Below are 12,479 nucleotides of genomic sequence, written 5' to 3' on the forward strand. Positions count from 1 at the left end.
ATTCAGCTTTTCTCACAGTGTCTACCATTCCAAAGTAATGGGGGAAAACAAGGTGCTTTTGGTTTGTAACATCAACTGATAATAACTGGGGAGTGGAGGAAAGCTTCTCACAGGCCAGATTAGGTCCTCAGTCCCGACCAGCTGTGAGAATGATCCCTTTCAGAAAATTACAAAACTGTTCAGAGAAAAGTAGGTGGACACTATCCCACTTTCCCACCATAAAATGCCTCTCCTTTCATTCCACTCTCCCTCATCTGTGCCTTGAGACGCAATAGCACCAGTGAGAGGGGAGCAGGGCTGAAAACACCTGACAGGGAGAGAGGGAGCCAAGCAATGCAACAAACGAAGCTGCCCTGTGAGAGGATTATCGGAGGTGATACAGTTAGGCTATGTGATGGAAACAGTTGCTAGAAGACAAGAAATGCGCTAACACATTACATAAGAGCTGTCTCACAGTTGAGTGGACATACACACATTGTACATTCCTATGTCTGACAAATGTACATCTCCATATCCATCACTGCAGTGAGGAGTATTAGCAGTGCTCTCAAGGTCTAATGACTGCCTGTGCCTCGTTACTTTGACTCATTTATTTACATCCTGTTTCTGCGGACAGAACTGAAGCACATATGCCAGAAATATGGGAAGTGCTTTAATGTGTGTGTGTGTGTGTGTGTGTGTGTGTGTGTGTGTGTGTGTGTGTGTGTGTGTGTGTGTGTGTGTGCGTGCGTGCGTGTGCGCTCACATCAGGTATGATTGGTGTGACACCTTCAAAACAAACCGCTACCTTTAAAAATATACGTCCTTAAGAACTAATGAGGTATTAGATGTGGCTGCCTTTCTGGTCCTCATCCACCCAAATCACAACTGTGTCTCAGGACACAATCAGTCTGAGTGTCCTTCATGGTGCAATGGATGGGTAATTTTCCATAGCTCTAGGAAAACAACAGGATATGTCACAGTTAGAAGATACAGCATAAACTCTAAATGGACTTGATTTGTTCCACTCCATTACTCATGTTGTGTATCAGTCAATACATCATGAATTCTCTCCTGTATTGGCAGTGTGCACGGCCAAACCATGCATGCTTAAAGCTAGTATATTGTAAATTACACTGTGTGATGCAGATGTTGCCATGGATGTGGACAAACAGGGAACAAAATGAATGAATCTTGTGTTTCAAGGTGGGGGGGATTTAAAGGGTTGCTCGACTGAGGTGGTAAAAACATAATTATCTATGGGTTAAAACAACGGAATTAGTTTTTGATACAGTGCCCTCAAGTGGCCAAATGTGACCATTACACCTTAGAAAACCTTAGCTGACATTATCCTTCACATGTTATCAACCATACAGCTCAGTTTTAAGAAAAAAAAAGAGAATCTCAAATCGATTGAAGTTTTTGTTTTAATTGGGTAAAACACAAGGTAGCATTTGAGTTAGAACAATTCAAAGTTTCAACCTTAGAAATGCAAAAGTGAGGTTTTAGTCACATCCCCTTTTATTATTCATCCAACACAGCCATCAGAAAACCAGCAATTCAGTAGCATTAGAAGGATAATCTCAGTCCTCCAGATACACGGTTGTTAACACTCATACACTCGTTTTAATTACTCAATTACTCATGAGTTCACTGAATGTTGTTGTTGGTGTGAGTCCCAACTCATCTGGGAATGCTTTCAATATATTCCGGGTCTTTTTCTTTTTGTTCTTTTCCTCTTCTTTTTTTAAAAGGAGAGAGCGAACATCATATGGCAAAAATACAGATAATTCCAACACACCTCAAAGCATGGAGTGAGTGAGCAAGGGAATGCCCCGTAATGGCTTCCATGCTACCGCTTTGTTCTTAAGGTTATAGAACAGTCACACTAATCATACTGATCACTGGCCAGGCATCCAAACATCTGCCCATTCTGTGGTCAGTCTGGCTGTGAGCTCCCTCTGCAGGGTTGGTGTATTCGGTGCTGGTGATGTTTCTGTAGAGCTGCTCTGGCTGTGTGAGGACGAGTAATTGCTGGTCTGTCCAGGACTTTGGACATCTGAGGAGTTGGAAGATGCTTGCTGCCAGACTGTATACTGGATAAGTCCATCTCTGTACTGAAAGACAGAGAACCTTTCTTTAGTACCACCCCATATGAACTAGTTAAGTTGAACTCAAACGGTTACACGGTGTTAATTAACAATTAGTCACGATCAATTGAAGATCACATCATGCATGCATTTGGAAAAAAAGACATGGTCATGTTTTTCAAACAATCACTGATGAATTGTACTAACATCCCCAGTTTAATTCAAAGTCCAATTCAGTATGCTTTCTACAAATGCATGCAACAATTTAAACTACATAAGCAAAACAGTAAAATGTATTTGTTATACTGTATACCGTAAATGCATACACATTGGTATATAAAAGTAAACGTTAATAATGCCATACCTTGAAACCATGAGCTCTTTACCCAGGGCACTTGTTGGAGGGGGGCGGGGTATGTGTGCAGGCAGGGGTAACAGAGGCACATCAGTCCTGGTCCACTGCTGGACCCTCTGGAGTGTCAGGTCCGTGTCTCCTGCGGTTGTACCTGTCCCAGGGGAGTGTCCTACTCTGCTGAGATCAGGTGAATGTTCGGAGTTGGTCTGGCTGAGTCGAAGCCTACGTGCGCGGATCCCTGGTGGCTTGCGATTAGCTGTTATTGTGGCACTGAGAGGGGGAGAAGGGCACAGTCTGGTGTCTGGGGACAGGGAGAGTCGAGACACCTCAGGGGATAAGGCTTCTCCGTGATGCAGGTCTGAAACGCAATCATTACAAAAGCTGCCATTATACATATATAAGTCTCTTTATAAGCAACAGCAAGTATGTTCATTTAGTGAGTATTCACCTGGGGAAAGAGACTGGAAAGAGGAATCTGGGGAGTCAAGGCTTTCACCATGCTTCTCCGCTCTGTGTTCTTCATCACTGCTGTCATTCCTTACACCACCAAAGACTTCTTCTTCATCGTCATCTTCCCCTTCATCACTATGCTGGATAGCCAGGACCTGTGGTAATCTTTCTGTCTCTATGGCCTGGAGACGGCTGAAAAACAATGTAGAAATATATTTAGTTTTACCCCCCTAAGGTCAGAGGAAACCAGGGTGACGGTTGAAGCGAGAAACAACTTAGAAGAAGACTTCTAAAATCCTAATAAAATCCCTGACAGATATTCAGTACCCTTTTAACCCCGACTATCTGAGTGCTCATGGGTTGGAAACGGATCATATTCCAATTGCGAACAATGTAATGTCATCACAAGGTATTTAGTGTGTTTCCAGCTTAATAAAAAAGGAGAGAGGTGTGTAAGTAGTTAGTACCTGCTGTGCCGCTCCCTCCAAGCTCTAAGCTCTGCAAACACATCAACGCGTTCTCTGACATCATGCTCCTCAAAGTCGTACGTGTGTTCCGGTACATGGATGGGCAGGTCCCGGGGGGTGAAAGTAGACCTGGTGGGTGCAGTCTATGAGACCAAAGAGAGGGAGAATGAACATGAACGGTAGGAGAGGAAGCTATGAAACATAACAGAATAGAGGCCAAGGAGCTGAGTACATTAATTATGGATGGACACTGAAGCAGTGGTCAGAGAGAGAGGGAGAGCAAACACAAGAGGGGCAGACAGAACAGGAGGGGAAGGTAAGAGGAAGGCAGAGTGACAGCAGCGGTGTGTGTATATGCCAGTATGACAGATAACATGGCGTTGGCAGTGAGAGCCCCATCTGTCAAGTATCTCGGACAGTGTTGCACCCTTCACACATCTCCATCCCCTGTGTCCTCCCACCACCGCGCCTGTCCTCTCAGGTTTTTGTCCTCCTGCTAATAATTAGCTCCTTCTGTTTAGACTGACATGACATTAAAGAGATGAGCTGGTGGTGTCAGACAGCCATAATGGCCTGCCAAAGCCCATAAAGCTTGTTGTTCCTCTCAGTCGGAACTAAATGCTCTACTGTATGGGAAACAGCATGCATCATAGCATGATAGATTGGCGTGGATTAATTTGAGATCCAGGAACAAGATGTTTTCCCGCTGAATTAAAGGAATTTTGTTGTTTCTCTTTCCAACACACACCACCTACCCTCAACTTTTCTCTTCTTGCTCGAATAGCCTGGACTGGGTTTCCACAGAACAGGATCTTGCCAGCTCCTTCAAAAAGCAACGAATAAGAGAAACATTTCAGTGAATCAATCTGTTTTCTGACACAAAGTAACCCTCTTGGTGGCACTGTTGAGTAGAGATTGCAAAGTGTATCTGTACAGTGGGGAAGGAACTGGCACTAAAACAAATCCAATGTAGAGATGAATATGCTGAGACAATGTGGCTGGATGTAGAAGATCTCACAGTGGAAACATCAGTGTGAAAAACAGCCAAGCAGTGTGCCTAACCATGCGTCAGGATGCTGGTTTCTGCTTCCACTGTTGCTAGATCTGAGTCTGCAGATCCAGGTCTGGATCCAGGAGGGGAAAGAACTCCAGGCCCGGTCGCTGACATGGGTCTGGAGCCAGTGTGGGGTCTGGAGCCTGCTGATGAGAGGGGCCAGACGCAAGAGCGGCTGGAAGCAGGGCACCTTGCTGAGCCGGGTCTGCTGTGAGGACATGCGCTGTCTGCCGTTTCCTCTACAAAGACAGAAGTGAATGGCCCATTAAATACACAGCTGTAATTAACTGGTCTGCATCGAATCACTCAAAACAACATATACATACACACACCGTCTTTAGTAGTTGCCTGAGAGGAGTTGCCGTCTATGATGGAGTTTCGAAGAATGGCCCAGTCCTCTCCCATGGTGCTGATACAGCTCAGCCCGTCTTCCTCCACCCTTAAATCGTCTAGGTAACGCAGCTGGGGAACCAACTCCCTCACTGCAGCCCGATAACTATAGTCTGCTGTCTGGGTAGAAGGGAGGAAGCATAGGAAAGAGAGAGGCAGAGTGAGTGTAGAGGACAGACAGGTGTTTGAAGGGGGACAAAACGGGAGTATTACAAGATGGATGGGGCGTGATATTAGTTAGAAACGGTGACTTAAATGTACACGTGGTAGTGTACACTATGTTACACCTTAGTACCCATACTCAACACAAGCAAGTGAAATAGTCGGTTTCAGATATCATGACTGATATTTTGAATGATGAGCACTTTCTGAAGAAAAATGTGTACAGACTGATGAATGTGTAAAAATGCTAAATTGAACATGTCTCACGCATAACCTATGAATTGTCAAACCTAATATAAAACATCAGTCGGCACAGTAAATTACATTGGTTTTGAAACCGGTATTGATATCAACTCATACTGTATTCTGTCATTTCTCCTTCTGTTATGGAGGTGAGATGCTGTACCTACTGTTTATTTCGTTTGAATGACTTTCACCAACACACTAAATGAGCTGATCCATTATTTTATGCAGATGAAATGTCCATGCAGTGGTTTCAGTTTATGTGCCAGTGACAATTATACAAAAGACTAATTTAATGAACAGACTACTCAGATCTGTGCTAGACATAGACTGATCCATTTAATGATGTTTGGTACTCCAGTTGGCTCCAGAGGTAAATGGAACTGTTACACTTTTAATCTAAATTATATTCCATTAGAAGGTACACTATACTGTACGTTAGCTATACTAAGTAATGCATAACTATATCTTATGGGCTACATGATGCCCTACAGATAATAATAGAAACAGGATATGTTGTAAAGAGATGTCAGGTAAGGTAATCATTTTGACGCACATTTAAAAAAAGAAAGTATTGATTCATACAGTCAACCAAATCAGTGACACACTAGCAGTCCAGACATAGGACATTTCTAAATGTGTCAACAGTTACTAGCATCACATTCACATAATGCATATTAGCTAGCCTTCATTATTTCTTTTTTGCACTCGTTTTGAACATTATGACACTTTAGTGAATCTGTGGAACTTCTTTGAGAGAGAGAGAAAGAGAGAGAGAGAGAGAGAGAGAGAGAGAGAGAGATAGAGAGAGAGAGCGAGAGAGAGAGAGAGAGAGAGAGAGAGCGAGAGAGAGAGAGAGAGAGAGAGAGAGAGAGAGAGAGCGAGAGAGAGAGAGAGAGAGAGAGAGAGAGAGAGAGAGACTCCAGTAAATCACTGAGCTACTGAGCGGTCACATTAGAGCTCGGCACCTCTGCCCTTCACCAAACCACACAGATGCAGTGAATAAAAAAAGAGAGTGAAGGGCTGGCAGGGAGGAAACGAAAGAGAAAAGAGGAGGAGAATGAGGGGTGGGTGAGAGGAAGTAAGCGGATGTGTGCGTTTGATGGAAAGAGAGAGAGAGCAAGAGGAGTGATAATTTGGCAAGAGAGCAAACCCAGGAACCCCGCAGTCGCTACAAAGCACAAGCCTAATGCATATTCAGCTCAGCATCTCCCCTCATTGCCCTAGTTTCCTAATTATGCTGGTGGGTGTAAATAAACACATTCACAGTGGCCCAAAAAACTCACAGCACAATGTGTCTCGAATCAGCAGAAGGTGGAAATGGAGCTTCTACCTTGTATATCCAGGTATACTCAATTTCACTAAAAGGGTCCATGGTAAGCAGCTTTATGCACTAGTCATTTACACCCAAATAAAAATGTATTGGTCAGTTTTCATATAATAATAAAGCAGCCCTGTAATGTAGTAATAAAACATTTTGTCATCATTTGTGTTATGATGACTCATGATGACTTAGTTTAATTACTTTGATGCCTCCTGCTCTCCCAGTGTAGACCCAGATGGAGACCCAGATACTTAGCGATGAGATCACACGGAAACTTTCATGTCTCAGCACATGCTGATTACATTTCGGGAATTATCTGACAAAGCCATGAGGACTGACAGCCTGCTAGCACAGGAAAGACAACTAACCGAAAAATACTTACGTCAGAACCACAAGTTGCATTTGCAGGTTGGCTTTTACAACATCAACTGAATAAAACTGTTTTCTTTTGAGGAACTCTGCACAGCTCCTTGCTCAAGCTTTTATTCAGCTTCAGCTTTTTTTTTTAATCTTTTGCCAGATTGTTGTGAATCTGAGCCTTGCGCCATTTGGTCTTGGCTACTTCAGGTGGCAATGATCAAGGATTTTACGTGCATTCTGCTGTTATATGTTAATCTGGATAAGAACATTAGCTAAATGTCTATTGGACACATGCACAGAAAACATGTAAACACACACACACACACACACACACACACACACACACACACACACACACACACACACACACACACACACACACACACACACACACACACACACACACACACACACACACCTCCATGAAAGGTTTTTCTTGCATTATCATCAATGTCTGGATGGTGACACAATTGCTGATCAGAAGTTACTGTTGGTCTTAATTACAGTACAGGAGGATACATGACTTTTGTAGCTAATTTTGTCTCTCTCTGATGTCTCAAATTCTACTACACTCCCTTTGAAACAATGCTTATTTGTCGAATATCTGTGTGTGCTGAATCACAGAGGACCAACAAGGAGTCTGACAAGGACAGGAAAATAGGTATGGTGAAGAAAAATCCAGCATTTGGAGTTAAACCTGATCTACCTCTAACCGTATTCAAGTGCCATCTCTTTTCGCACAAATATAAAATAATGATATTTCGTTTTGTGGTATAAACAACATAAGCAGAACATAACCCTTACCTGGATGGCAGTGGGGTTTGGGTGCACACACACAGGGTTTCCCTCCAGGGTGAGTGTCTGCAGTTTGCCACATAACCCAAGATACTGAATCTGGACTAGGTCGTCCACATCATTCCCTTCCAGATCTAACAGCTGCAGGTTCATTAGCATGCCAACCTGACTCAGGTCGGACACTTTGTTATAGGCCACATACAATTCCTGAAACAGAGAGAGGGTGTACATACAGGGTAGTAGAGATTGGTAGAGGGGGAGAAAATGTGTCTACATTTGTTTAATTATTTACAACTTTCAAACATATTATATCTAATGACCTCAGCATCACAAGAATTAGAGGAGAGTGACTAGGCAAGGTATGATTTTCTTTTTTTTTTCTTTTTTTGTTTTGTTTTCCTTGAGGCCGCAGAGGGTGGGGGGTGGGAGAGGGTTTTTGTTCTTGTTCAACTGTATTTGTCTGTTCAAAAATATAAAAACAATAAAAAGTTTATCTAAAAACACACACACACACACACACACACATATATTATATCATCATTCAAAATGTGTTTGTTTTTTTTACCCCAAAAACAGTTTGCTGAGTCTCTTCACTGAGATATTATATATAATATATATATAATATAATATCTCTCCACTGAGATATTATATATACATATATATATACCTCTAAACCTACCTTGAGGGAGGAGAAAGTAGAAATGCCATCTAGGTCTTGGAGGGAGCAGCGAGACATCCACAGCACTTGCAGGTGGGAGAGGGTGGTTCCCAGGTCTCTAAGGAGACAAAATAGCACAAACTTGATTTAGAGGCTGTGAAGGGAGTTACACAACACAGCGAGTGATGGGAAAGGCTATCCAGTCCCTTGGCTACTGAAGCTAGAAACTCTTTTCTCTTCCACAATATGCAGGCCTATTCTCTGCCTCCCAGTTGTCTCTACACAGCACACCCCTGCTCTGACCCTTCCAAAAGAGTCTCAGTCAGTGTATCTACAACCCTGTAACAGCCTCTCAACTACAGCTCCCACAGCCCAGAGCAGGAAATGCTATCAGAGGCAATGCACGTCCAGCTGGCTCTGCTCTGCTACTCTCAGGGTGGAGCAGACAGCGCCATATCTTTCTGTTTGTACTCTCTTGTCCCTCAGTGGGCTCGCGGGTAACAATTCTCCACCTGTCCTGTTTTAAGTGTGTGTGTGTGTGTGTGTGTGTGTGTGTGTGTGTGTGTGTGTGTCATCCTGGAGGTTTATTGCTTTTCTTTTATCAGGTTTTTGATGACACAGCTGTGGCTGCAATCAAACTGGTAGGACAATCCAGGAGAAACGGTGCATATTTCCTGTCTTTTTTCCAGGACTGTCCAAGTAGACAAATCTGAAAGCTGATATGCCACAAACCCCTTTGTGTCCTATTGTGAGACAGGTGGGTGAACCTGTTCCCCATGTGTATTTAGCTCTGAAACTACTGAACACCAGATCTGTTGGCATCTGGTTTACATGCATCTTCCATGCAGAAATTTTGTATTATAAGTCCGTGTTGGAAAACCTTGGCAGAAGCAGAGCCGAGCTCTACACATGCACTGCAACCACACTACACTTTTTTTTTTTAAACCATCAAGTACACAATCCTTGTGACTTCTGACCTGTCTTTTTATAGGCCTCTCTCGCTAAAGCATGACAGTAATCCCCATGTGTCCATCAAATCAAAGTTCCTCTTTATGGACCTGGACCTGCTTGCTTTGCCTTTATACGTAAGACATGAAATGGGTCATACAGTGTCAAGAAGCGTACATCAGTTGCACAAATTCAGTTTAGTTTAAAACCGTGTTTCATTTTTGGTTTCAGGATTAGCAGCTTCCTAAGGAATCTCTAGTAATTAATGATGTCAACATAATATGAGTGTGACTTTGTGTGTTCTCTTAGGAACAGGCTGGGTTTTAGTTTTTCAAGAATACCAAGCAGAAAGAAAACAAAAAGATGGTATTTGTGTTATGTAACTTTATGCTTACCTTACTGACATAATTGTGCTGTTGTTCATTTTGAGCTGCACCAGCTTGGGCAAGTAGGCACCTGCAAGATGATCAGATAAACAAAGCCATTCGTCTCATGTTCATGTGACATAAGACTGATTATGTTTTGGGTTTCAAACTCCTGGTTCAATCACCTAGTTAAAAGGAAGACACCTACAGTGGCAGGCTAGGCATGACTCACACATGACCAGACACTGCTCTGCCATGCCTGCGCTCGTTGTGCAATCTACAGTTTTTTCAGGACAAAGGTGATAATAATGAAGATGCTCCTACACCATTATCAGCTAGTCATCCTGCACTGAGGTTGGCACACCTGAGAGGAAATCTAGTACGGATACGTTGTGTGCGTCATAGCAATGTCTTTATTTGTCTCTTATCTAGTTCTGGTTCGTCATTCTCTATGTGCTCATTATAAACATCTGTTATGAATCATCAGTGTACACAGTGTAAAAATCTGTGTCAGACTTTCAGTGTTTTTCAAATCTGAATTTAACTTTAATAGGAGTTACCGTGTGTGGATATGTTCGCAACTTCCATAAGGAACACTAGACATAAACAATAAAACCAATACAAACAACAAACGGTGAGCCCTAATGAGTAAACATACAAACTTTGTACCCCGTGCAATATTGGTTGAAATAGTTGATTACCATTTGTAAATGCCTTGACGTACTGTATATCTTACCAAAGTTAGCCAGTGTATTTTCTTGTGTGTCTACGCAGATCTCCAGCGAGGTCACGTGAGAGAGGTCCCGAGTTCCACACAGCGATTCCTGTGAGGGACAGAAATGAATTAGCATATGCTGAACTGGATTTGGTGATCTTTACTCAACATAGTTTCATCATTCAATATTTACCTCAAACATACACCTATTATGTTGATGTAACACATTATGTGAAGCCAGTGATGGGAAATAATTCTCTTTCTTTCTTTCATTTATTATACAGGAAAGTTAAAAGTAACATTAAGTTACAATATAAACAGGCCTGACTCCGTTTAAAAACTGGTTTCCAGCAGGTTCCTGTTCTGCAGAAACATTAAACATTAAACACAACTTACAGTTACATAAGGACAGAAATATTTGTACAGGACATCTGCATGGACTAGACAGATACGGACAGCTAAAACAACAATACAGTTACAGCACATGAGGACAAAAACATAGGTACAGGACATTAGTATGGGCTAGCCAGATACAGACAACAAAAAACAACAACATAGACAGTGCAAACAAGACTTGGACAATACATGAACTAGAAATAGTTTGTGTGCCTTTTTGAAATATGTGATGGATGGTAGTGCTCTAATGTGATGGGGAATGTCATTCCAAATTTTGGTGTATCTATAAAAAAAAAAAAAAAAAAAGGATTTCTGGCCATAGTTGTTTTTGTATGAGGGGACTGGAATGAACGCCTGTGAGACTGACCTAGTGAGGTGTACTGGTCTCATATTGTGTGTTGGGAGAAGTGCAGCAAGTGCTGGTAAGGTGCCATTCTGTCTGCCCACCTCACCTTGACACAACAATCTGCACATCTTAGTTAGTGTTCATAGAGTCGTTCATCAGGCGTAGGAGAGGGCAACAACAGAATTATTTCATGGCAATACGCACATAAAATACAGGCAGCATGTATACAGTAGATGTTACATGTTGACATGTGCAATGTTATCCCTCAACCCCAGGCTCCACAGACTTATTGGAATTCAGCTACATTAATGCCTCTCCTAGGCTACTGCTGTAAAGTACACTAAAATGAAAATAACAGATATCTCAGATAATAGAGGCTACCGCCTATTAGGCGCATAGACTAACCGCGTGTATCAGACAAAGACAATGGAGAACTGGGTGTATCAGTGGGATGAACACTGACAGTATCCTTAGGCAACTTCTGTGAACTTACCAGCTTCTCTGGAGAGAGGTAAAGCTCCACAGCGGTTTCAGAGTCCTCGCAGGGTTTCGTGGCAGGAGTTGGGTTGATGTGGCCTGATCCACTCAGCTCAGTAACTAGGACCCGTGCTGTGCCGGGCCGGACATCCTGGGGCACAGACCCATGACAGCAACTCATCTCTCACGGCTACCTGAAATGAACAATAAAGAAGTGTCTTACCAACATGCTTGAATGGCTTTCTAACAAAGAGGAAATACGAAGTAGTAATCTATCTATATTTAGTTTATCTAACTATCCTTAAATTCAGCTTAGTTTACAAACTAACGTTAGCTTTAACTGATATGGTTAGCTAAATGTTGACCTAATGAGGGAGGCAAATTAATTAATGTTCTACTCTAAGCTCATTCCAGCCACATGTACTTCCAACAGAATATTATATAGTAGTTTAACATAAAATATATATTTAACGTTACCTGTTGCAGGAAACTGCAGGCTAAAAAGATCTAATGTTATACATTTTACAGACTGAGAGCACTTTGGTTACAAGCACAAGTTTGCTTGACAACCACATACGACTTCCTGGATACGGCACGGAAAGACCCGCGGCTCCCTGGGATATGTAGTGCACGTGTAACAGTTATCGATTCAGTGGAACTCTTGAGGTTAACGCTTAACGTTAACTAATAATTAGCATATATTGCTACTATTATCAAAGATAGATTTGTAAGCCTCGGTTTTTACCATTAACTAGCGTTACAACCACCCGCCTAAGCTGGTCTGGTGCTGCCTTCATATGCTCGTTGTAAACTCTGGCTTTGGATATGTCAAATTCATATGGTTGAAATTATAATAATTTAAATAATTGTATTTGTTACTACAATGTTTTTCCCTCTGATGGCTG

General features: G+C 42.2%; 1 protein-coding gene across 1 annotated transcript; it reads right to left on the minus strand.

The window, feature by feature from the left end:
- Positions 1–1,399: 1,399 nt before the first annotated feature.
- Positions 1,400–12,297, minus strand: lrrc56 (leucine rich repeat containing 56). Its single transcript, XM_078256125.1, has 13 exons — positions 12,052–12,297; positions 11,591–11,768; positions 10,377–10,464; positions 9,671–9,731; positions 8,349–8,445; positions 7,679–7,876; positions 4,728–4,905; positions 4,404–4,634; positions 4,097–4,164; positions 3,342–3,484; positions 2,873–3,066; positions 2,434–2,782; positions 1,400–2,096 (listed from the first exon to the last, which is right to left on the minus strand). Exons 2-13 carry the CDS (start codon positions 11,753–11,755, stop codon positions 1,919–1,921), a joined length of 1,950 nt encoding a protein of 649 aa, XP_078112251.1. The 5' UTR covers positions 11,756–11,768; positions 12,052–12,297; the 3' UTR covers positions 1,400–1,918.
- Between the last annotated feature and the right edge of the window lie 182 nt (positions 12,298–12,479).

The sequence above is a fragment of the Sander vitreus genome, chromosome 8, assembly GCF_031162955.1.
Source record: "Sander vitreus isolate 19-12246 chromosome 8, sanVit1, whole genome shotgun sequence".
In the NCBI taxonomy this organism is placed as follows: domain Eukaryota; kingdom Metazoa; phylum Chordata; class Actinopteri; order Perciformes; family Percidae; genus Sander; species Sander vitreus.

Coding starts and splice junctions, on each gene's coding strand:
- lrrc56 (XM_078256125.1), bottom strand. CDS start 11,755: ATGAGTTGCTGTCATGGGTCTGTGCCCCAGGATGTCCGGCCCGGCACA. Junction 9,732..10,376: donor AAATACACTGGCTAACTTTG/GTAAGATATACA, acceptor ATCATCTTGCAG/GTGCCTACTTGCCCAAGCTG. Junction 2,097..2,433: donor AAAGAGCTCATGGTTTCAAG/GTATGGCATTAT, acceptor TCTGTCTTTCAG/TACAGAGATGGACTTATCCA.